Source organism: Hemitrygon akajei, chromosome 3, assembly GCF_048418815.1.
Source record: "Hemitrygon akajei chromosome 3, sHemAka1.3, whole genome shotgun sequence".
Classification (NCBI taxonomy): domain Eukaryota; kingdom Metazoa; phylum Chordata; class Chondrichthyes; order Myliobatiformes; family Dasyatidae; genus Hemitrygon; species Hemitrygon akajei.
The window spans coordinates 174,914,861-174,939,953 of NC_133126.1; the positions used below are offsets into that span (position 1 = coordinate 174,914,861).

The 25,093-nt window shown below is 42.4% G+C and overlaps 1 protein-coding gene across 1 annotated transcript in view; it reads left to right on the plus strand.

Annotated features, from left to right (window-relative positions):
• Positions 1-25,093, plus strand: part of LOC140725651 (uncharacterized) — a 431,629-nt gene that overhangs the window by 395,425 nt on the left and 11,111 nt on the right. Inside the window, exons 29-34 of the mRNA XM_073041401.1 lie at positions 1,434-1,562; positions 6,930-7,061; positions 8,279-8,407; positions 22,306-22,434; positions 23,073-23,201; positions 24,341-24,469. Coding sequence (XP_072897502.1) covers positions 1,434-1,562; positions 6,930-7,061; positions 8,279-8,407; positions 22,306-22,434; positions 23,073-23,201; positions 24,341-24,469 — 777 coding nt within the window. The remainder of the gene's footprint in view (positions 1-1,433; positions 1,563-6,929; positions 7,062-8,278; positions 8,408-22,305; positions 22,435-23,072; positions 23,202-24,340; positions 24,470-25,093) is intronic.

Below are 25,093 nucleotides of genomic sequence, written 5' to 3' on the forward strand. Positions count from 1 at the left end.
TGAATGTTTGAAGGGAAATAGTTGTTCTTGAACCTAGTCATGTGGGAATACAGATTTCTGTACCTCCTGGCTAATGGTAGCTTCAAAAAGATGGTGGGGATCTTTGATAATAGATGTGTTGCCTCCCTGAAGCAGTATAATACCCAGGGAGAGAAGTTCCCTTGATGTGTTGGGCAGAGTCACTATTCTCTGCAGCTTCTTACAGTCCTGTGCATTCCATAAGATCGTAAGACATAAGAGCAGAATTGACCCGTTGAGTTTGCTCTGCCATTTGATCATGGCTGACTTATTATCCCTCAACCCCATTTTCCTGCCTTCTCTCCATGACCTTTGACACCATTACTAATCAACAGCCAATCAAATTTCTGTTTTAAATGTACCCAGTGACTTGGCATCCACAGCCAAATGCGGAATCAATTCCACAGATTTACCGCCCTCTGGTGAAAAGAAATCCTCCTCCTCGCAGTTCGAAAGAAACATCCTACAATTTCGAGGCTGTGCCTCTGGTTTTAAACTCTTCCACTGCTGGAAACGTTCTCTCTATTTCCACTCTACCTGGGTCTTTCAATATTTGGTAGGTCTCAATGTAAATCCCCATCACTCTTCTAAACTCCAGTGAGTACAGGCCCAGGGCCATCAAACTCTCCTCATATTCAAATTGTCAACCCAGACCATGATGCAGCCAATTGGAATACTTTTTGTCGATGTTTGTCAGAGTGTTCAGTGTCCAGCTGAACCTATGTAACCTCGGAAAGTAAGGACACTAGTGAGCTTTCCTTATGATTACCTTTGTGTGCTGGCTCAAGACAGGTCATCCTGTCTATTAATGCCCAGGAATTTAAAGCTGCTGATTCTCTCTCCGAGCGAGGACTGGTGCATGCTTGCCTCCTTCCCCTTCCTGAACTTAACAATTAGCTCTCTAGTTTTGCTGACGATGAGCAAGAGGTTCCAATTGTTCACTCATCCTTTGTAAATTATTGATAATAATAACTAGAACTTGGAATTTTTACTCCGTATTTTGGTGTCTTTTGCTTGAAAGCAGGAATCCTTTCATAACGAGTCCTGGCCACTGACATTAGTGAAGGGGGGGTGGGAAACGGGTGGCTTTCTTCCAAGTCATCGGTAAATGCCATTGTTTCACTGCTGGCCGTAATTTTCTGTGGCATGCCCATTTACAAAGCAAGAAGAAAAAATCCAGTAGGGAGTGATTTTTCATGAGGATCCCTGATTTTTAAAGGAAGGTACACTCTGCTCCTTGTCTATCTGCGTTTTTAAAAGCCTAAAAATCCCGATGCTTAGTGGCTTGAAATGAACTTACTTCATTTTGCAGCTGTCGTTATCAATAGCTACGAACCTTTTGAAGTTACTTACTAAAGGATAAAAGTTTCTGATTCAGTAGAGATCCTCTAACACATGTCTTATGTCTCCTGCAGCCTGCTTGCCTGGTTACTATGGAGACAACTGTGACCAGAGATGTGACTGCCCATCAGGCGTTGCGTGTAACCATGTGACCGGAGAGTGTGGTTGCCCTGTCGGATTCACAGGCAATGGTTGTGAAGAAAGTAAGAATTTAATCCAAACAGCTGAAAGCCAAATTTTTCACTCCTCAATACAGATATTGTAAACTTTGTAGAAAATATACAGCAAAAAAATAATCAGAGGGCATTTGGCACTTCTTGCGCTCGTTGAAAAAGAAATACCCAATCAAATTCACATTCTATCACGAGTTCTGTAACCCTGCAGATCACTGTACTCATCCAAGTATGTCCAAATGTGATGAGTGATTTAGCCTTTCCCACCCTATGGACTATGAGTTCAAGACTTTCTAAATGAAAAGATATTTCCTTATCTCTTCTCTAATCTTTTTAATTAACCATATAACCATATAACAATTACAGCACGGGAACAGGCCATCTCGGCCCTTCTAGTCCATGCCGAACGCTTACTCTCACCTAATCCCACTGACCTACCCTCAGCCAATAACCCTCCATTCCTTTCCTGTCCATATACCTATCCAATTTTACTTTAAATGACAATACCGAACCTGCCTCTACCACTTCTACTGGAATGTAGAAGTAATGTAATTCTGTTTTGCCTATTTTGAATTCCTCTGCAAAGGGAAATATATCATTCCTCTTTACTACATGCCACAATCCCTCATAATTTTATACCCCATCATATTAAATTATATACGATCACAAGAGCCCCACGTAGTGTAAACTAAAACAATCTTTGGTGATCCAATCATTCCCAGTTGAATCCTGGCAATATTTTCATATACCTCCACAACCTCTCCAGTGCAATTACGTCTTCCCTGTAATGTGGCATTCAGAGTGGACCCAGTACACAAGGTGTCATGGATGGTGGCAATTCCTGAATTCTACATCAGTGAAAATGCCTAAGGCTCTCCCTTCTTTCCTTACCCCACTCACATTGGCAGAGTAATTAAACAAATTCACAAACAAATTCCCAGAAATACCAGAGGACAAGCAGTCAAATGAAAAGGAGGATTTGAAGAAAAGAGTATTAAACAAATTGTATTGGAGAGGTTAACTGGTTCTCTGAGTGAGGTGTAGGCTCTTTGAGGTGATTTTGAGAAGCTGAGTGACTGAACAAATACTTGGCCAATACAGTGTAATATGGATAAATGTGGTCATCAATGTCAGATGCAAAACCTGAAAAGCAAAATATTATTTAAACAACGATGGATTGGAAAATGATATTCAATGGTTTGCATGCCCTTGTGCATCTGTCAGTGAAAGCACATATCCAGATGCAGCAAGCAGTTAAAACAGCAAAAAGCATGTTGATCTTCATTGCAAAAAGTTCAGTACCAAAGCAAAGATTCCTTACTACAAGTCAAAGTCAAGTTCATTGTCATATTTAACACAGTAACAGGCTCTTCCAGCCCAATGAGTCCATACTGCGGAATTACACCATGTGAAAAATTAACCTACTAACCCATATGTCTGTTTGGAACGTGGGAAGAAACTGGAGCTCCCAGAGAAATCACACAGGGAGAATGTACAAATTCCTTACAGAGGAACAAGTATATGTATACACAGGAGTAATGAAAAGCTTCTTTGCAGCAGCATCACAGGCACATGGCATCCTATAAGCAGCATTCACCTACAGGACATATATGAAATTGGTAAATTGGTTTATTATTGTATCAAATACAGTGAAAACTTTGTTTTGCGTGTCATACGTTTTGATCATTTCATCACATCAGTATATTGAGGTAATACAAGGCAAAAACAATTTGAAAATGCAGATTATCATGTACATTTACAGAGAAAGTGCAGTGCAGGAAGACAAAAAGGTGCAAGGCTATGACAAGGTAGGTTGTGAGGTCAAGAGTCTAACTTATCCTACTAGAGGTCTATTCGGTAGTCTTATAACAGCAGGCTAGCAGCTGTCATTGAGTTTGGTTGTACATGCCTTCAGGATTTTATATCTTCTGCCCAATGGGAGAGGAGAGGAGAGAGAATGTCTGGTGTGATGGATGGGAGGAGCGAGAGTTACTGTTCTTTGAGCAAACACGAGGAAATCTGCAGATGCTGGAAATTCAAACAACACACACAAAATGCTGGTGGAACACAGCAGCCCAGGCAGCATCTATGAGGAGAAGCACTATCGACATTTCAGGCCGAGACCCTTTGTCAGGACTAACTGAAAGGAAAGACAGTAAGAGATTTGGAAGTAGTGGGGGGAGGGGGAAATGCGAAATGATAGGAGAAGACCGGAGGGGGTGGGATGAAGCTGAGAGCTGGAAAGGTGATTGGTGAAAGTGATACAGAGCTGGAGAAGGGAAAGGATCATGGGACGGGAGGCCTCGGGAGAAAGAAGGGGGGTGGGGAAGCACCAGAGGGAGATGGAGAACAGGCAAACAACTAAATATGTCAGGGATGGGGTAAGAAGTGGAAGAGGGGCATTAACGGAAGTTAGTGAAGTCAATGTTCATGCCATCAGGTTGGAGGCTACCCAGCCAGTATATAAGGTGTTGTTCCTGAGTTTGGATTCATTTTGACAGTAGAGGAGGCCATGGATAGACATATCAGAATGGGAATGGGATGTGGAATTAAAATGTGTGGCCACTGGGAGATCCTGCTTTCTCTGGCAGACCGAGCGTAGGTGTTCAGTGAAACGGTCTCTCAGTCTGTGTTGGGTCTCACCAATATATAAAAGGCCACACCGGGAGCACCGGACTCAGTATACCACACCAGCCGACTCACAGGTGAAGTGTCGCCTCACCTGGAAGGACTGTCTGGGGCCCTGAATGGTGGTGAGGAAGGAAGTGTAAGGGCAGGTGTAGCACTTGTTCCGCTTACAAGGATAAGTGCCAGGAGGGAGATCGGTGGGAAGGGATGGGGGGGAACAAATGGACAAGGGAATCGCATAGGCAGCGATCCCTGCAGAAAGCAGAAAGAGGGAGGGAGGGAAAGATGTGCTTGGTAATAGGATCCCGTTGGAGGTGGCGGAAGTTACGGAGAATTATACGTTGGACCTGGAGGTTGGTGGGGTGGTAGGTAAGGACAAGGGGAACCCTATCCCAAGTGGCGTAGCAGGTGGATGGGGTGAGGCCAGATGTGTGGGAAATGGGAGAGATGCGTTTGAGAGCAGAGTTGATGGTGGATGAAGGGAAGCCCCTTTGTTTAAAAAAGGAAGACATCTCCTTTGTCCTGGAATGAAAAGCTTCATCCTGAGAGCAGATGCGGCGGAGACAGAGGAATTGTGAGAAGGGGATAGCATTTTTGCAAGAGACAGGTGGGAAGAGGAATAGTCCAGGTAGCTGTGGGAGTCTGTAGGCTTATAGTAGATATCAGTAGATAAGCCGTCTCCAGAGATGGAGACAGAAAGATCAAGAAAGGGGAGTGAGGTGTCGGAAATGGACCAGGTAAATTTGAGGGCAGGGTGAAAGTTGGAGGCAAAGTTAATGAAGTCAACGAGCTCAGCATGCATGCAGGAGGCAGCGCCAATGCAGTCGTCGATGTAGCGAAGGAAAAGTGTGGGACGGATACCTGTATAGACTTGGAACATGGACTGTTCCACAAAGCCAACAAAAAGGCAGGCGTAACTGGGACCCATACGGGTGCCCAAGGCTACACCCTTGGTTTGGAGGAAGTGGGAGGAGCCAAAGGAGAAATTATTGAGAGTAAGAACTAATTCTGCTAGACGGAGGAGAGTGGTGGTAGAGGGGAATTGGTTAGGTCTGGAATCCAAAAAGAAGCGAAGAGCTTCGAGACCATCTGGGTGGGGGATGGAGGTATACTGTTCTTTAATTATGCTGGCTACTTTTACTAAGGGAGCAAGAGGTGCAGACAGAGTACACAGAGGGGAGGCTGGTTTCTGTGATGTCCACAACTCTCTTCAGTTTCTTGTGGTCTCCCGCAGAGCAGCTGCCATACCAATTCATGATGGGAATTCAGACAGGATGTTTCCTATGGGGCATCAATAAAAACTGGTGAGGGTCAAATGGGTCATCCCAAATTCAGTTTTCTTCCTGTGGAAGTAGATTCTTGTGTGCTGTTCTTATTTACTTGCGTAATAAAGATATACCAGCCCTAGAGGTTCTCCAGACTGATTCCCGGGATGGCTGGATTCCCATTTGAAGAGAAATTAGATCAAGAATGAGAGGGAATCCCACTGAAATGTAAAAAAGATTCCTACAGTGCTAAATAAACAGGATTAGAGGGAAGATGTTTTCCCTAGCTGGTGATCTCTAGAATGAGGGGTAACACCCTGAGGATCTGTACAACAGAAATGAAGAGAAATGTTGTCGCTCAAAAGGCGGGGAGCTTGTGGAATTCTTTACCACTGAACGTGGTGGAGTTCAGGTCACTGAGCATATTTAAAAAGAAGGGAGATAGATTGCTAGACACGGAAGACATCAAGGAGTACAGGGAGTGTATGGGAATGGGGTATTGAAATAAAGGATCAGGACTGATTGCTTTGAATGGTGGAATAAGCTTAAAGGGCTATTTTCTATATATGTACATTTAACCTTTATCTGTATCTTCCTAATAGTTAAATTTTCACTAATTGTCCCTCTAACATTAGACAGTAGTTGAAATTTTGCCCAGAACATGCAGTCAATGACTAGCCACCAAAACTGTAGACAATTAACTAGACAATTCTCAACTTATTCCCACATCTGGCTGCAACCTAATGCATTTGGTGAGTAATACTTACCATCATCTACCTCATATTTTCCATCTGCTGTGCACTCAGTTTTCAGAGAATGATGATTCTGGGTGCTTTCTATTTGGACACTATGACTCCTTTTCGTTACAAGGACACAAGCTATCGCAGTAGGCCCCCAGGCTCTTCGATCTTGCTCTGCCTTTTAATATAATTATGGCTGACCCTCTGCTGGCTGATGTTTTATAAAGAACGTGAGAGCATTTCCAACAGTCCATCACAGGCAAAGCCCTCCACACCATTGGGCACATCTCTAAAGAGCACTGCCACGGAAAGCAGCATCCATTATCAAGGACCCCCACTATCCAGGCCATGCTGTCTTCCTGCTGCTGCCACCAGGAAAGAGATACAGGAGCCTTAGGTCCCACATCCCCAGGTTCAGGAACAGTTATTACCATACAACCATCAGGCTCCTGAATCAGTGTGAATAACCTCACTCACCTCAATTCTGCACTGGTTCCACAACCAATGGGCTAATTTACAAAGATGCTACAATTCCTGTTCTCAGTATTTATTTACTTATTTTTATTATTATTGTTTTTATTTACACAGTTTGTCTTTTGTGCAATAGTTGATCCTTGTTTATTTGTAGTTTATCATTGATTCTATTGTATATCTTTGTTCTACTGTGAATGCCTGCAAGGAATGAATCACGAGGTAGAGTTTGGTGACATACTTCGGTATCAAATTTACTTTGGACTTTGACCTTCCTCTGTATTGACTTCCAGGTTGTCCTCCGGGCACCTATGGACAGGACTGCAACCAGGTGTGCCAGTGCTCAGGAGTGAATGAGGAGTGCCACCCTGTCACTGGCCGATGTACCTGCCTTCCTGGCTATCATGGGGCCCAATGTGATCTCCGTATGTATTCAATCTATTTGCAGAATTCATCGCTGCTTTGCAGGAACCTGTCAGTTTCTGCATCCTCTGCTCTTGCTTTAGATTGTAAAAATCAGCTTGCAAAATCATTAAAATGAAGGCATTAAGTGTTCATTCTTATAATAGTCCACCCAAAGAGAATTTTCATTCTTATATATTGCTCTAGTATTTTATAAATTACATTTTAAGAAAATATTAACTTAAAATAAACAGACCATTTTAAATAGTTAATATAGTTATTAATTCTGTGTGTTAACACTCTCATTAGTAATTTTGTATTTGTAAAACTCATTTGAATAGACTCCTAATGATCAGCTATATAACGTCTATCTGCGGCAGTCCAGCATTCGTTATATACCAATCACTATAGAAGCCTTTCCTTTAATGTCTTTTACATATTTTTATTGGGTAAAAAGTTCTCAGGCCAGCTACAAACATTTACAGAGTGTTGAGTATGCCTTAGGGGAAAACTAATTTGTGATCACTGTACAGCTAATTTATTTGAGCTGTAATTCCACATCCAGTTTGAGATATTGGAGTCATCATTATTGAAGATAATTTAGTGACTCACAAAATAGCCAGCAAGGGCAGGATTTATTTATTCTGCAGATGCAAGAAATTCTGCAGATGCTGGAAATCCAAAACAATATACATAATATGCTAGAGGAACTCAACAGGTCAGGCAGCATCTATGGAAGTGAGCAAATATTCGACATTTTGGGCTGGTGTTCAGCTCACTGGTCACAAGGTTTACTTGCCTCTATGCTGAACTGAGACTATGGCTGCATCTAATAGGCTCCTGGACTGGCTGTGGTGATGTACTGGGTTTGTGGCTGTGAACTTCAGTTCTGAGTGTTATTTGTTTACTGTTATTGTTTGCAAAATTTGTTCTTATTTTTCTGCACTTTGGGTGTCTGGCGGTCTCTCTTGACTGGGCTCTATATGGTTTCTTTGCTGCCCGTAAGGAGATGAATCTCAAGATTGTATATAGTATACATAATTTGATAATGAATGTACTTTGGACTTCGAACTTTTGAACTTTGAGACCCTTCTTCAGGACACTCAGTCTGAAATGTCGACTGTTGGTTCATTTCCATGGATGCTGCCTGATCTGCTGCGTTCCTCCAGCTTCTTGTTTGTGCTGCATTTATTTTTTGAATGTGTCCGTGAAAAGGGAAATGAAACCTTTTGCCCTTCAGAATGTCCAGAGGGAACCTATGGCCCATACTGCCGAGAGAGATGCAAGTGTCAGAACGAAGGCCGGTGTGACACTGTAACTGGAACCTGCAGCTGTCCACCTGGACTTATTGGAGCTGATTGCACGATTGGTGAGTTATACAAGCCCTAAGCATCATTGAAAAATCACTTAGGAGAATAACAAGTGGCTGAAATTAAACCAGAACTTTGTTTTTTTTTTGGTAAGTAATTGTGCTATAGTGAAAGCATTCCACTGATGTATTGATTGAGCCAAGGTATGTTTATTTAAGGTATCCATTGCAACATCAAATATCCTGACATCTCATATTTTACATAACTTGTGAAGCTATCTCTGTGTTGATGCCCTTAGGAGGTTCAAATTGAATATAATATTGACTGGACACAGGGTAAATTTTCCTCTGTGTAATGTCCAGTGAGCTTTTTACCAGAATTCATTGGAAAGAACACTGGCAGAGATGATGGCAAAGTAGCAACAGCTGGAATTTCTGGAAGCAATTTGGAAGGCACAGGATAGATACATCCCAAAGAGGAAGAAATGTTCTAAAGGAAAGATGACACAACTGTGGCTGACAAGGGAAGTCAAAGGCAACATAAAAGCCAAAGAGGGGGCATATAATAGAGCAAAAAATAATAGGAAGTTAAAGGATTGGGAAGCTATTAAAAACCAACAGAAGACAACTAAAAAAGCCATTAAGAAGGTAGAGATGGAATATGGAAGTAAGCTAACCAATAATACTAAAGAGGATACCAAAAGATTCTTCAAATACATAAAGTGTAAAAGAGAAGTGGAAGTGGGTACTGGACCACTGGAAAATGATGCTGGAGAGTTAGTAATGAAGGACAACAAAATGGTGAAAGAACTGAATAAGTATTTCGCATCAGTCTTCACTGTGGAAGGCACTAGTAGTATGATAGAAGTTCCAGTTGTCAGGGGTCATGAAATGCATGAAGTTATCATGACCAAAGAGAAGGTTCTTGGGAAACTGAAAGATCTGAAGGTAGATAAGTCACCTGGATCAGATAGTGTACACCCCAGGGTTCTGAAAGAGATGGCTGAAGAGATTGTGGAGGCACTGGTAATAATCTTTTAAGAATCACAAGATTCTGAAATGGTTTCAGAAGACTGGCAAATTGCAAATGTCTTTCCATTCTTCAAGAAGGGAGAGAAGCAAAAGAAGGGAAAGTTATAGGCCAGTTAGTTAGCCTCAGTGGTTAGAAAGATGTTGCAGTTGATCATTAAGGATGAGGTCTCAGGGTAATTGGACCACATGATAAAATAGGTTGTAGTCAGCATTGTTTCCTCAAGGAAAAATCTTATCCGCCAAATCTGTTAGAATTCTCTGAAGAAATAACAAGCAGGATAATAATGGAGAATTGGTTGATGTTGTGTACTTGGATTTTCAGAAGGCCTTTCACAACGTGCCACACATGAAGCTGTTTAACAAGCTATGAGCCCATGGTATTATAGGAAAGATTTTAGCATGGATAAAGCACTGGTTGATTGGCAGGTGGCAAAGAGTGGGAATAAAGGGAGCCTTTTTTGGTTGGCTGCCAGTGACTAGTAGTGTTTCGTGGGGGTCTGTGTTGGGACTGATCTTTTTATGTCCTATGTCAATGATTTGGATGATGGAATTGATGGCTTTGTTGCAAGGTTTGCAGACAATATGAAGATAGGTGAAGGAGTAGGTAGTTTGGAGGAAGTAGAGAACCTGCAGAGGACTTAGGCAGATTAGGAGAATGGGCAACAAAGTGGTTGATGGAAAACAGTGCCAGGAAATGATAGTCATGCACTTTGATAAAAGAAATGAAAGCGTTAACTATTTTCTAAATGGAGAGAAAATACAAAAAACTGAGGTTCAAAGGGACTTGGGAGTCCTCGTGCAGCATTCTGTAAAGGTTAATTTGCAGGTTGAGTCTGTGGTGAGGAAGGCAAATGCAATGTTAGCATTCATTTCTAGAGGACTAGAATATATGTATAAGCAAGAAAGTAATGCTGAGACTTTATAACGCACTGGTGAGGCCTCACTTAGAATATTGTGATAGTTTTGGGCCCCTATCTTAGAAAGGATATGCTGAAACTGGAGAGGGTTCAAAGGAGATTCACAAAAACATGATTCCAGGATTGAATGGCTTGTCATATGAAGAATGTTTGATGGCTTTCGGCCTGCATTCACTGGAATTCAAAAGAAATGAGGTGTGACCTAATTGATACCCATCAAATGGTGAAAGGCCTTGATAGAGCGGATGTGGAGTGGATGTTTTCTAAGGTGGGACAGTCTAAGACCAGAGGACACAGCCTCAGAATAGAATGGAGAATAGAATAGGAGGAATTTCTTTAACCAGGGAGTGGTGAATCTGTGGAATTCTTTGCCACTGGCAGCTGTGGAGGCTATTTCTTTATGTATATTTATGGCAGAGGTTGATAGATTCTTGATTGAACATGAAGGGATACGGGGAGAAGGCAGGAGACTTCAGCTGAGAGGAAAACTGGATCAGCCGTGATGAAATGGCGGAGCAGACTCGATGGGCCAAATGATCCTATATCTTGTGGTCTTTCATTTCAGTAAACAGGTCTGATCATAGCAACAGGACATCATTTAAATTGTTTTGTAAAAGATTCAGTGATGTCATTTTTCCACGACCACTTTTTGAGACACGACTGTAAGATGTAGGAACAGAATTAGGCTATTTGGCCCATCGAGTTTGTTCTGCCATTTCATCATGGCTGGTACATTTTCCACTCAGCACTTATCTCCTACTTTCTCCCCACATCCCTTTATGCCCTGAATAATTAAGGATCTATAAACCTCTGTCTTAAGTATACTCAAAGACTTACCCTCTGCAGTCACTAATGGCAAAGAATTCCACAGATTCACCTACTCTGTCTAAAGAAATTCCTCCTCATCTCCATTCTGAAAGAACAACTCTCTATTTTGAAGCTGTGTCTCTGATCTTAGACCACCCAGAACACAGCAATACTGCAGGTAAAGGAGACAGGATGAAGTATTATGGGTATATGATTGAATAGATTCACATGCATTGCATTACTTACAGCATATAGTCTTGGGAGCACTTAGACCAAGGAGTAAAAATCTGTTCTTTTCAGGTAATGCTATTAGCTGTACAGTGTTGGCACATGGCCAAGTGGTTAAGGCGTTCGTCTAGTGATCTGAAGGTCGCTAGTTCGAACCTTGGCTGAGACTTGTATGTGTATCCTTAATCACACTTAATCACACATTGCTCTGCGACAGCACTGGTGCCAAGCTGTATGGGTCCTAACACTGGTGGCATGGAGAGGGGAGACTTGCAGCTTGAGCAACTGCCGGTCTTCCATTAAAAAAAAACCTTGCCCAGGCTTGTGCCCTGGAAACTTGCCAAGGTGCAAATCGATGGTCTATTGAGAGTAACAGAGGCCTACACACACACACACACACACACACACACACACACACACACACACACACACACACACACACACACACACACACACACACACACACACACACACACAAGCTGTACATTAGTCCTCTGGAATATGGTTCTATGAAACACAATAGAACTGATTTACAAAAGCACAGTTCGATCCTCAGCATTGCTGCATTTTATATTTAGTGCCAGCGACTGATCACAAAATTCCACCTCCGTAGCTCATTCCAGCCTCAAGCAGATATCTGTTTACCACATAAATCAAAATAGACTCTGGGTTCTCTATTTTGGAGTTACTATTTTATGAAGTCTTTCTAAGTTAATGAGATGCAACACTGACTTCCAAATGTAAATCGAATTCACCTAGAGTGATCCAGAAAACCCGAAACTCAGAAACTTAGCTCTCCTTTCAGCAAAGGTTAACCACAGAAATGACGTGGGGAATGGGTAGAAGTATGAGAGACAGTTGATGCAGAAGAAGTCACAACTGCCCACCAGTGAAACCATAGCCCCTTATCCACTCACAACTGTCAAGGTTGTCAGCAACTTTGAATAAGTTTGACTTTCAAAACCAATCAGAAACCAATAAAACTTCTTTTAAAAAGTTGAAGATAAAATACATGTACTATAACAACATTTATGGAGTCATAGAACACTATAGCACAGAAACCGTCCCTTCAACCCATACAGTCCATGCCAAACTATTAATCTGCCCATTTCCAATGACCTGCATTTAGATCATATCCCTCCATACCTCTCCCATCCACGTACCCATCCAAATTTCCCTACAATGTTGAAATCAAACTCATATCAACCATCCACCATGAAAGTACTCCAGCAGTTTAAAATCCAATGGAATTTAATTCCCACAATACCTGGCTGCTATCTCCCTTGCTTTGAGTAAAAGGGATTATCTTCCCTTCTCCAGGTCTAGTTCTATATGGCAGGGATGTATAGTGGAGAATAACTGTAAATTTGTACTCCTTGTACTCCTTGTCTTGGAATTGTGCTGGGACAACAGAATGCAGTAAATGACAGCAATGTTAGGATCTTTACATCTGCGTAAATATCTGAAAGTTGGTCACAACTATATGAGAAACTCTCCCTAATTATGTGGGGGTATGAAGATACTTCCTTGCAAAATCTGAGATAATATGTTAAATTCATTATTAGATATGATATTCTGCGCCCAAAAATAGTACAGTGTAATAATCTATCTGCTCAGGGTTATCTGCTGGACTCATATTAATAAAACCTTTACAGTCATCATGTGTAGAGAATTCCAGTCTAGCTTCATGAGGTGAATTCAACCCAGCTGCTGAAGTACCCGTGGCCTGGAGTTAGCATTACATTACTTAACAATTCGCTTAACACTGAGTCAGAATAAAAGCTGTCTGCAATGGTGAAGTCACTGGAGCATTGATTGTCCCATATTCGGACTTGACTTTGTATTTGGTGCCATCTTCAGGACATACAGCACAGTAGCAGCATCAAACTGATAGATCAGTCAGTTCATCTGAAAAATAAGTAAACATAAAAGTTGGATTTTTAAAAATGATTAAGAATGTGTTCAAATTATGTTGCTGAAAAGAATATAAAGATAGCTGCTTTGTAGGGGTCCCTTGGAGTGAGAATGACTTGCTTCTATTTCCAGTTCTCAGAGTTTGGAGGTAAGAGCACATGACAAAGGAACTGCGTTAAGCTATTCAGACTACATAGAGGGTTAAAGTTTATAATTAAATCACTAAATCTGTGTGGATTGCCCCTGGAAAAATTGTGACAGCACATCTTGTGGAGAGGCATGGTGTCACTGAATAGAAGTCCCCATGTCTGGACATGAGTCTCAAGAAGATTTCATCTTCCTTTGGTCCTCTGACCATGTGCTGCCTAGGGTGCCTTTGACCGCTTGAATCTCCCAGCCAAGATGTAAAGTTGTGCCAATGATCTGGTAACAACAGCAGCATGTGATCTGCATGTAGTAAAATGGTAACTGTGTGCTCCCCACTAAGAGACACAGGGGCAGTCCCAACTACCATGTGGTTGCTGTGTTAGTCACAGAGAAGAGGTTTAGAGATATTGGTATGATCCCCCCCAAGGCGGCTACAGTATAGCTGCAGAAAAGGTAGTCGTGGAGTGAGGGAAAATGTGCAGTAGGTGGGAAAGACACTCTGCTCTCTGTCTGACATTCCACTATGCAGCGGTCTGACCTAGATGACCTCATTGTTATAGGCTGCTCGATGGGCTGGTTGTTGCAGAAGGCACCTCAGAATTGACTTTAAAAAAGGTGTCGTAATCAGTAAAGGGAGCACCACTGAAGCATCGTTCATATTTAACCAATTGGACAACGAGTTGGACAACCCACATCAGGGTTGTGTAAAAAGTGCTACTTTTTGATCAGGAAGGTGATAGAGATTTTAAAGGCAGAGTTTCTCAACAGTTACTCTTGGTTGAAGTGCAACCAATCAGCAAGAGGCAGTGTATGAAAAGAGCTACCTTTCAGTCGGGTCCGCGCTCAAGATTTAAAAAGCAGAGCTTTGAGCTAGTTTCCTCAGAGTTGGACAATCCACATCAGGAATGTGTAAAAAGAACTACTTTTTAATGATGGTAATTGAATTTTTAAAGGCAGAGTTTCGCAGCAGTGTCTCTGAGTTGAGGAATGACCAATCAGCAAGAGGGATTCATTAGAAAGGGCCAATAAAAATAATTCAAGTGCAAGTGGAGTGGGGTCACTCTTTAGAGTGGCTTTGGCTCATCAGGTTTAGGTGACATCAGACTTGGGTGTGAGGTATATTGTCTTGTAAGTTACTCTTTCTCTGTACCTATTTGTTTGTTCCTCAGCTATTAGGGCATAGTAGTTCACTGAGAATGGCTCCAGGAGTACTGTCTTGTATTCTGTGTGGGATGTGGGAAGTCTGGGAGATCTCCAGTCTCCCAGATAAACACATCTGTACTAGGTGCACAGAGTTGCAGCTCCTGAGAGAATGTATTCAGGAACTGTAGCTGCAGCTTGATGACCTTCGACTCAGACGGGATAGATACGAGCTACTGGGTGGTAGTTACCCAGAGGTTGTGGGAGATGGGTAACTGGGTGACCGTCAGGAGAGGAGAGGAAATGCACAGCCAGTGCAGAGTACTCCTGAGGGAATTGAGAGGGAATGACCTAATGGGGGGAACCACAGTGACTGGGTCTCTGGCACTGTGTCTGGTGCTGTGACTCAAAAGAGCAGAAAGGTGAAGAGGACTGCAGTGTTGATGGGAGATTCCTTAGTCAGAGGAACAGAGACGAGGTTCTGTGGGCGCGATAGAGGCAGCCGGATGATACGTTGCCTCCTTGGTTCCAGGATCAGGGATGTCTTGGATCAGATCCATGGCATTCTCTAGGGCAAGGGTGAGCAGCTAGAAGTCTTGGTGCACATTGGCACCAATGACATAGATAGACAAGGTGAGGAAGTCCTGAAGAGAGATTTTAGGTAGAAAGCTGAGAAACAGCACTTCCAGGGTAGTAATCTCTGGATTGCTGCCTGTGCCACTTGCCAGTGAGAATAAGAACAGGATGATTTGGCAGCTGAATGTGTGACTGAGGAACTGGTGGAGGAGGCAGGGTTTCAGACTTATGGATTGTGATTTCTTCTGGGGAAGGTACAACTTGTACAAGAGGGACGGGTTACACCTGAACCCAAGGGGGACCAATATCCTTTGGGCAGGTTAGCTAGAGTTTTTTGGGTGGGTTTATACTAATTTGGCAGGGGGATGGGAACCAGTGATAATGCTGAAGAAGAGGTAGTCAGTTTACAAACAGAGGCAATGTGTAGTGAGACTCCCAGCAAGGAGAGACTGATGATAGGGCAAAATTGCAGTCAACGGGATGAGTTGCAAGGTAAAAGGTGAATACAGGACTGAAGGTTTTATAGTTGAATGCACACAGTGTTCGGAATAAGGTCGATGAACTTGTAGCACGGTTACAGATTGGCATGTATGATGTTGTAGGCATTACTGAATTATGGCTGAAAGAAGATTATAGCTGGGAGATTAAAGTCCAAGAATATCAAAAGGAGAGACAGGTAGGCAGAGCGGGTGGTGTGGTTTTGTTAGTAAAAATTGAATTAAATCATTAGAAAGAGGTGACACAGGGTCAGAAGGTATTGAGTCATTGTGGGCAGAGCTAAGGTACTGCCAGAGTAAAAAGACCCTGATGGGAGATACATACAGAACCACAAACAGTAGTAAGGATGTGGTCTACAGGTTACAACGGGATTTAGAAAATGCATGCCAAAATGGCAATGTTACAATAGTCTTGGGGGACTTCAATATGCAGGTAGTTTGGGAAAATCAGGGTTGTGCTGGATTCCAAGAAGGGGAATTTCTAGACTGCCTACAAGATGGCTTTTTAGAACAGAGGACACAGCCTCAGAATTGAGGGGTATCCTTTTAGAATGGGGCTGAGGAGGAATTTCTTTAGCCAGAGTATGGTGAATCTGTGGACTTCATTGCCACATGCAGCTGTGGAGGCCAGAACGTTGGGTGTATTTAAGGCAGAGATTGATAGGTTCTTGATTGGACATGGCATCAAAGGTTACAGGGAGAAGGTCGGGGAATGGAGCTGAGGAGGAGAAAAAAAAAGGACCAGCCATGATTGAATGGCAGAGCAACCTCGATGGGCCAGATGGCCTAATTCTGCTCCTATATGTTATGGTCTTATATTAAAGGCAGAGGTTGATAGATTCTTGATTGGTCAGGGCATGAAAGGATATGGGGGGTGGAGGGAGGCAAGAGCTTGGGGCTAAGAGGGAAAATGGATCAGCCATGATGAAATGACAGAGTAGACATGAAGAGCCAAATGGCCTAATTCAGCTCCTGTACCTTATGGTCTTATGGTCTAATTGAAATTGAGGTTGGCAGATCCTGTGAGCAAGACTCAATGTGCACCTTTTCATTGCCATCTTGTTTCCAATCACTCTGTGATATGATGCTAGACTTTACAAAGTTTCTGTGACACTGTGCTGTGTCTTAAAGTGAATTTCAGTGCACGACTGACACGTGAACAGCTGAACCAGTTTCCCTTTCACTAACTCAATCTTTTACAAATGAAGCTGCTTTTCTAAGAAAATTATAGGTCAAATTTCTGGAAATGGAGGTTATCAGTTGTATGCAGTTACGGCCAAGAGTTTTGATGGTTTTGCTGTCATTACAACCACAGATTCCAGGCTGTTTCATAACTCAGCAAAAATTCAAGTTAATTTAGAACAGGACTTCCCAACATTTTTTTTATGCCATGGAGCCTTACCAGTAACTGTCAGGTCCGTGGACCCCAGGTTGGGAACCACTGATTTGGAGTGACATGACTTCACAGCTCCCGTGAACTGAGTTTAGTCCTGTCTTCTGATGCTGTCTTTGTGGAGTTTCTGTTTTCCCTGTAACCATGTGGGTTTCCTCCAGGTGCTCAGTTCTCCACATCTGTCTCAAAACCATGAAGGTTCGTAGGTTAATTTGCCTCTATATGTGAGTGATAGAGTCTGGAGGGAGCTTTTGGGGAGAATAAAATGGGCCTGGGCAGGATTGGTGTAAACGTATGTGCTTGGTGGTCCCTGCTGCCACTAGGCTGGTCTATTTCTGCGCTGTATTGTTCCATAATTCTATGTTTATTCATTAAGGGAAGTGTAAACTGCAGTCCAAAGCAGCATCTCTTTCTCATCCCTCATTTCTCTCTGGCCTTGAACAGGTGATGATGAGGCAGCTCCCAAACCACAACAGCCCTTCCAGTGAATGCTCTTGTGTGGTGTTGTCCAGCATGTATACCCGGTGATGGTTTATGAATGGTGATGTACAGTATTTTAAAGTTAGGACATTATTGGTCTTGGAGGGGAACCTGCTTGTTGTGGTGTTCCCAGGCATTGGCTGTCCTCGTCCTCGTGAAGCAGGAAGGATCAATTTGTAAATGAAAATTACTGGTGGACTGCTTCAAAAACTTCCTGTGGCAACTTGAGTTCAGTTCTGCCCAATGGAACACAATATCCATCAAAGGGCTTTCTCTCTTCCTTCCTCAGCTGCTATTCAATAGTGAGCAGAGCTGTAGTATTGCAAGCACAAATTTGAGCTCAATGCTCCCAAATGCTGTGTAGAATTTGTATATTGTGCCTGTGGCCACATGAATTCCCTTCAGGCGCTCTGGTAACCTCCCACAGCCCAAAGATGTGCGGGTTGGTTAGTTGGTTAATTGGCCTCCGAGTTGCCTCTAGTGTGTAGGTGAATGGTAGAATCTAAAAGGACGATGGAAATATGGGAGGATTACCACACTGGATCAGTGTAGGACTAGTGTAACTGGGTGCCAAGTGGTTAGGGTGGCCTTAGTGAACTTAGAGGCCTCCTTTTCACCCGGTATGACTCTAACTTGTTCTTCAAACTTTGCTTCCTCAGTAAGTTAGCTAATTTTGATAACTACATCCATCTTGTATCTTCCATAAAACAGGAGCAGAATTAGGCCATTCTGCTGATTGAGTCTGCTCCACCATTCAATCATGGCTGATTTATAATTCCTCTCAACCCACTTTTACAGCTCAGAGCATTAGAGTTCAATTCCAATGTTCCTTCGCGTATGTGTGTCAGTTTCCTCTGGGTGCTCCGGTTTATTCCCACAATCCAAAGATGTAGTGGTATAGGTTAACTGGTCATTGTAAATTGTCCCATAATCAGGCTGAGGATAAATCAGTGAGTTGCTGGGCAACACAGCTTAAAGGGCGAGAAGGGCCTGTTCCACACTGTATCACCAAATAAATAAACTTGGACATCCTTACTAATCAAATGACGCCTTAAATATACCCAATCAATTGGCCTCCATAGCAGTCGGTAGCAATTCATTCCACAGATTTGCTACCCTCTGGCTAGAGAAAATTCTCCTCATGTCCTTTCTAAAGGGACGTCCTGCTATTCTGAGCCCTCTGGTCCTAGATACCACCACGGTAGGAAACACACTCTCTACATCCACTCTATCTAGGCCTTTCAATATTTGATAGGTTTTAATTAGATCTCCCATGATTCTTCTAAACTCCAGTTAGTACAGTCCCAAAGCCATCAAATGCTCCTCATATGTTAACCCTTTCATTCTCAAGATCACTCTTGTGAACCTCCTCTGTACCCTCAATAATGCCTGCCCATCAATTCCTAGCCCAAAACTGCTCACAATACTGTAAGTGTTGTCTGGCCAATGCCTTATAGAGCCTCAACATTACATCTTAGCTTTCAAATACTAGTTCTCTCAATATGAATGCGTCCCTCTTAGGAGTTTATGAAGATTCCGCGTGTCATCTAAAACATTGACAAACTTCTATAGATGTGCAGTGGCAAGTAAATTAACTGACTGCATCACAACCTGGTATGGAAACACGAATTCCAACTGAAAAAGCCTACAAGATGTAGTGGATACAGCCCACTAGTATCCACCACTAATAAAGCCCAACACAAGTAAAGCCCTCCCCACATCTGAGCACATTTCCATGGAGTGCTGTCGCAGGAATACAGCATCCATCATCAAGGACCCCAGCCATTCAGGCCATGCTCTCTTGTCATTGCTGCCATCAGGAAGAATGTACAGCAGCCCCAGGATGTTCATCATCAGGTTCAGGAACAATTATTACCCCTCAACCATCAGGCTCTTGAACCAGAGAGGGTAACTTAACTCACCCTATCAATGAACTGTTCCCAATACCTATGAACTCACTTTCATAGACTCTTCATCTCATGTTCTCGACATTTATTGCTTATTTATTATTATTGCTATTACTTATTATTTCTCTTTCTTTTTGTATTTGCACAGTTTGTTGGCTTTTGCACATAGGTTGCTTGTCAATCTGTTAGGTGCAGTCTATCACTGATTCTATTGTGTTTCTTGTATTCACTATGAATGCCCATGAGAAAGTGAATCTCAAGAGTTGTGTATGATGACATATGTATTTGAACTTTGAACATTGCATTTGCCTTTCTTACTACCAACTCAACCTGCAAGTTATCCTTTAGAGAATCCTGCACGTGGACTCCCAAGTTCCTTAGCACCTCTTATTTCTGAGTTTTCTCCCTGTTTCAAAAATAGTCCACGCCTTTACTCCTACGTGCATGACCATACACTTGGTGTCTTCCAAAACACCTACTATTATTTCACCTCTTCTGCTTGTCAGTTTTGGCTCAGTTGTAGCATTCTTCATCAGGATGAAACCTCCCTCAAGACTCATGCACAGATTCTGTCCTGACATCTCACTGGGAGGGTGCCATACTGTCAGTTAAGTAATTTATTGGCCTATTTGTTTTCCTGCCCTCTCAGCTGGCCATTACAAAGAGTGGCAGTGAGCTTGCTTGTTCTCTTAATCAATATTTACTGCTTAACCAGTGTCATTAAAGCAAATTGTTTGATCATTTATCGCCTTACCATTTGTGAAGCCTTGTTGTATCCAAACTGGATCCTGCCATTGCCCAGATTAAACCATTATTTATGATCTTAAAGCACTTCACTGGCTGTGAGACACATTTCTGAAGTGATAATGAGCTTTTTTTTTTTTTAAAAAAGCTGGGAGGACTGATATAGGTTGATTGGTTGTACAGATTTGAGGAAACATTTTGAAGATTGGCTGCTGGCACCTTGCTGGAAAGTGATGCATCTCATGAATAGTTCACTTGTGACCCTCCCAATGCCTTTAGTCTGGGATTAGAGAGAATAGGACCATTCAAGTGTGACAGTGGAAAAGTGTGTATGGAACCGGAGATGCTTATTAAAAACTTTGGTTCAGTTTCACTATGGAAAAGGATCTTGGTGATTGTAGGGATGACTTACAGCGGACTGAAAAGCTTGAGCATGTAGATATTAAGGAAGAGGATGTGCTGGAGCTTTTGGAAAGCATCAAGTTGGATAAGTCACCGGGACTGGATGAGATATACCCCAGGCCACTGTGGGAGGTGAGGGAGGAGATTGCTGAGCCTCTGGCAATGATCTTTGCATCATCAATAGGGACGGGAGAGATTCCGGCAGATTGGAGTGTTGCAGATGTTCTTCCCTTATTCAAGAAAGGGAGTAGAGATAGCCCAGAAAATTATAGATCAGTGATTCTTACTTCAGTGGTTGGTAAGCTAATGGAAAAGACCCTGAGAGGCAGGATTATTGAACATTTGGAGAGGTATAATATGATTAGGAATAGTCAGCATGGCTTTGTCAAGGGCAGGCCGTACCATATGAGCCTGACTGAATTTTTTGAGGATGTGACTATAAACACATTGATGAAGTTAGAACAGTAGATGTAGTGTATATGGATTTCAGCAAGGCATTTGATAAGGGACCCCATGCAAAGCTTATTGCGAAAGTAAGGAAGCATGGGATCCAAGGGGATCCAGAATTGGCTTGTCCACAGAAAGCAAAGAGTGGTTGTAGAGGGGTCATATTCTGCATGGAGGTCGATGACCAGTGGAGTGCCTCAGGGATCTGTTCTGGGACCCCTACTCTTTGTGATTTTTAAAAATGACCTGGATGAGGAAGTGGAGGGATGGGTTAGTAAATATGCTGATGACACAAAGGTTGGGGGTGTTGTGGATAGTGTGGAGGACTGTCAGAGGTTACAGCGGGACATTGATAGGATGCAAAACTGGGCTGAGAAATGGGAGATGGAGTTCAACCCAGATAAGTGTGAAGTGCTTCATTCTGGTAGGTCAAATATGATGGCAGAGTATAATACTAACGGTAAGGCTCATGGCAGTGTGGAAGTTCAGAGGGACCTTGGGGTCTAAGTCCATAGGACACTGAAAGCTGCTGTTTTAGAAGACATACAGTGCATCAGCCTGCATCAACCTTGGGACTGAGTTTAAGACCCGAGAGGTAATGTTACAGCTATACAGGAACCTGATCAGACCCCATTTGGAGTACTGTGCTCAGTTCTGGTCACCTCACTACAGGAAGGATGTGGAAACCATAGAAAGGGTGCAGAGGAGATTTACAAGGATGTTGCCTGGATTGGGGAGCATGCCTTATGAGAATAGGTTGAGTGATCTTGGCCTTTTCTCCTTGGAGCAACAGAGGATGAGAGGTTTTCTTATAGAGGTGTATAAGATGATGAGAGGCATTGATCATGTGAATAGTCAGAGCCTTTTTCCCAGGGCCGAAATGGCTAACACAAGAGTGCAAAGTTTTAAGGTGCTTGGAAGTAGGTACAGAGGTGATGTCGGGGGTAAAGTTTTTTTAGGATGGTGAGTGCATGGAATGGGCTGCCAGCGATAGTGTTGGAGGCGGATACAATAGGGTCTTTTAAGAGACTCCTGGTTAGGTACATGGAGATTAGAAAAATAGGGAGCTATGGGTAGCTAGGTAATTTCTAAAGTAAGTACATGTTCAGCACAGCATTGTGGACCAAAGGGTCTGTATTGTGTTGGAGATTTTCTATGTTTCTATGTTTAGAGTCTTCCGCAATGTTTGATTGGGTTGATCAAGGACATAACACTGATCACTTTGAACTAATATGGTGAATATGCTGACATTATTGCACACATGCATATGTTAAAGGCTAAATTTCATAATGTACATCTTCAGTGACAAGGTTGTTTTCCCATACAGTTTGTCCAGAAGGTTACTATGGGAAGGACTGTATGAATCTATGTCAATGTGGTGATGAACGTCGGTGTGACCCTGTGACAGGAAAATGCGTGTGTCAGTCTGGTGTACTGGACCCCACTTGTCACCAAGGTACCATGAGGCTTAAAATAAGTCATAAGTTATTAGTGTGCAATATCATTTGAATTTTTGCATCTTCTTAATTGGGAAAATGTTTGAAAGCTTAATCTAATATGGTATATGAGTAGTTTATTTATTTTGACGTTACTTGATACTTCCTCTTAAAGTATAATTTTTTATGCACTCTAATTTTTCAAAGTCTGTCTTATATTGTAGACAGTTGTTTGGTTTCTGTGTGATTGATTGTTATCCTTGAATTTTTCTGTATACCAACATGGGTTTGTTTGAACAATGAGGTTGCCTTGTATTTGAGCCCCTTAAATGCCTTTAAAATCCAGGAAAACATGAGGGAGATTCTATACTGAAAAATATAAGGACTGTTTTTACATTGAACATGAAGCTTGACATTCAGATACTTTAATTGTTCATGACTGAATTCTTCAGAATTAAAGTAAACAAAATGCTGGAAGTCCTCAGCAGATTAGGTACAGAGATTAGGAAGTTATTCTCTGCACGTGTGGGTGTGTGTTCCCCCACAGTTTCTGTTTGACTAGCTAAGTATTTTCAGCATCTTCCTGTTTATATTTCAAATTTCTGCCCCCTGTGGTGGATTGTTTTGTAATACTCTCTTTGCTATTGATCTTGTGCAGTTTGTCCGAAGGGGCGATTCGGACAAAGCTGTTTGCATACCTGTGCCTGTCAGAATAGCGGAGTCTGTAACCCAGAAGATGGAACATGTTCCTGTGGACTAGGATGGACTGGTACCCATTGTGAGAAAGGTATACTCAATGATTACAGGAGTTACATAGCATTCCAGATTCATGAATATCATGGGGGAAGGAGGCTGATGGAAGTGGCTGGGAGTTGATAGTGGAACAGGTAAGTGGCTGAAGAAGCAGGAATCTGATAGGAGAGGACAGTGGACCATGGGAGAAGTGGAAGGAGGGTCACTAGAGGGAGATGATGGCCAGAGGAGAAAGGGTGAGAAGGAAGCCAAAATGGGGAAGGGAAAATGAGAGTGGGGGGGGGGAGCTAATTACCAGAAATTAAAGAAATCAATGTTCATGCCATCTAGTCGGAATACTTGTTGCTTCTCCAACCTGAGTGTGTCCCCATCATGGCAGCAGAGGAGGCCATGGTTTGATATATCGGAATGGGAAAAGGCAGTGGAATTGAAATGGGTGGCCACTGGGAAACCCCACCTCTTGTGGTGGTGCTCAACGAAACGGTCTCCCAACCTCTGTCAAATCTCACCGATGTAGAGGCCACACTGAGTGCACCAGATACCATAGATGACCCCAATAGATCCGCTTCACCTGTAAGAACTGTTTGGAGCTGTGAATGTTGGTGATCTCTAATTAAACTGGAACTATTTGAGGGAGAGGGTGTAGGAACAGGTGTACGAGGCGCTTGCCCTGCTTGCAGGGGTAAGTACCAGGAGGGGAATTAGTAGGAAGGAACATGTGGACAAAGGAGTCACTTGGAAACTGATGATCAATGTTCTATTAAAGAATGTTGTGTAGGTTTCAGAGAATAGTACAGTGTGGAGGGAAGAAAGTGTAACAATTACAGTTTAGGGGTGATGTGTCTGCACTGAAACATGCAAGGTTCATCTGCAGGGTCTGCATTATGTGAGGTATGGAGCAATGATGAAAGGATTTGCACTTTAAAGTGCTTTGCCAGGGATATTATGCCAGGCTGGAAAAGATGGGACTTTTTGGGAATGATTAGCAGTCCTGGGAACATTGAGAGATGTTGGGAATGAGCAGTTCTGAGCAAGTCTGGTGTTCCAAGGATGGTGGGTGATAAAGGAAGTAACCCTGAAAGCATAGCTGGGGCTTTATATGATAGGAGGCAGGGGCTCAACAAAGATATTGAAAGACTGTTTAGTAAAGAGTCATTTTTTTGTGTGTGACAGAATGTCGTGCTGGGAAATATGGAGCTAACTGCCAGCTGGATTGTTTGTGTTTGAATAACGGAACCTGCGATAGGTTCACAGGCAGTTGTCGGTGTCTGGGAGGTTTCTATGGTCCTCTGTGTGAACACAGTGAGTAGACTCACCTTTTACATCATTTATACCAGCAGCCAATGTACATTATGTAAAAAGAATGTTTTACAAAAGTTTCATTTGAGAAAGTGTTCTGATGTATGATAACGTCTGTGTGAACCTGCAAGGTGATGTAGAAATGGTTAGCTTATGATCTGTGCCATAAAAATCATAAGAAGTTATTCTTTTAGTTTTCATATTAGTATCATAATATGAAACGAAATTGGCAGTTAGATGCAGTTAAAACTATTTTCTTTAATATAGGTTAAGCACTTGTTCATCTTTATAACATTAATCATCAAAGTAAACTTTGACCCAAACAGCTTGCTGTGATCATGACTTCAATTCAATTGTTAAAAGGAACTTGGCAAGCAATTGCACAGTGACTTGTCCCAAGTTAGGACAAACTAGAATTTTTTTCGTTATGTGCCGTGTTGATGATGTGGGCTGTTATTTTTTTTTCTATGACCATGACTATTCTTGGCAAAATTTTCGACAGAAGTGGTTTCCCATTGCCTTCTTTTGGGCAGTGTCTTTACAAGGCAGGTGAGCCCAGGCATTATCAATACTCTTCAGAGATTGTCTGCCTGCCCTCAGTGGTTGTATAACTAGGACTTGTGATAT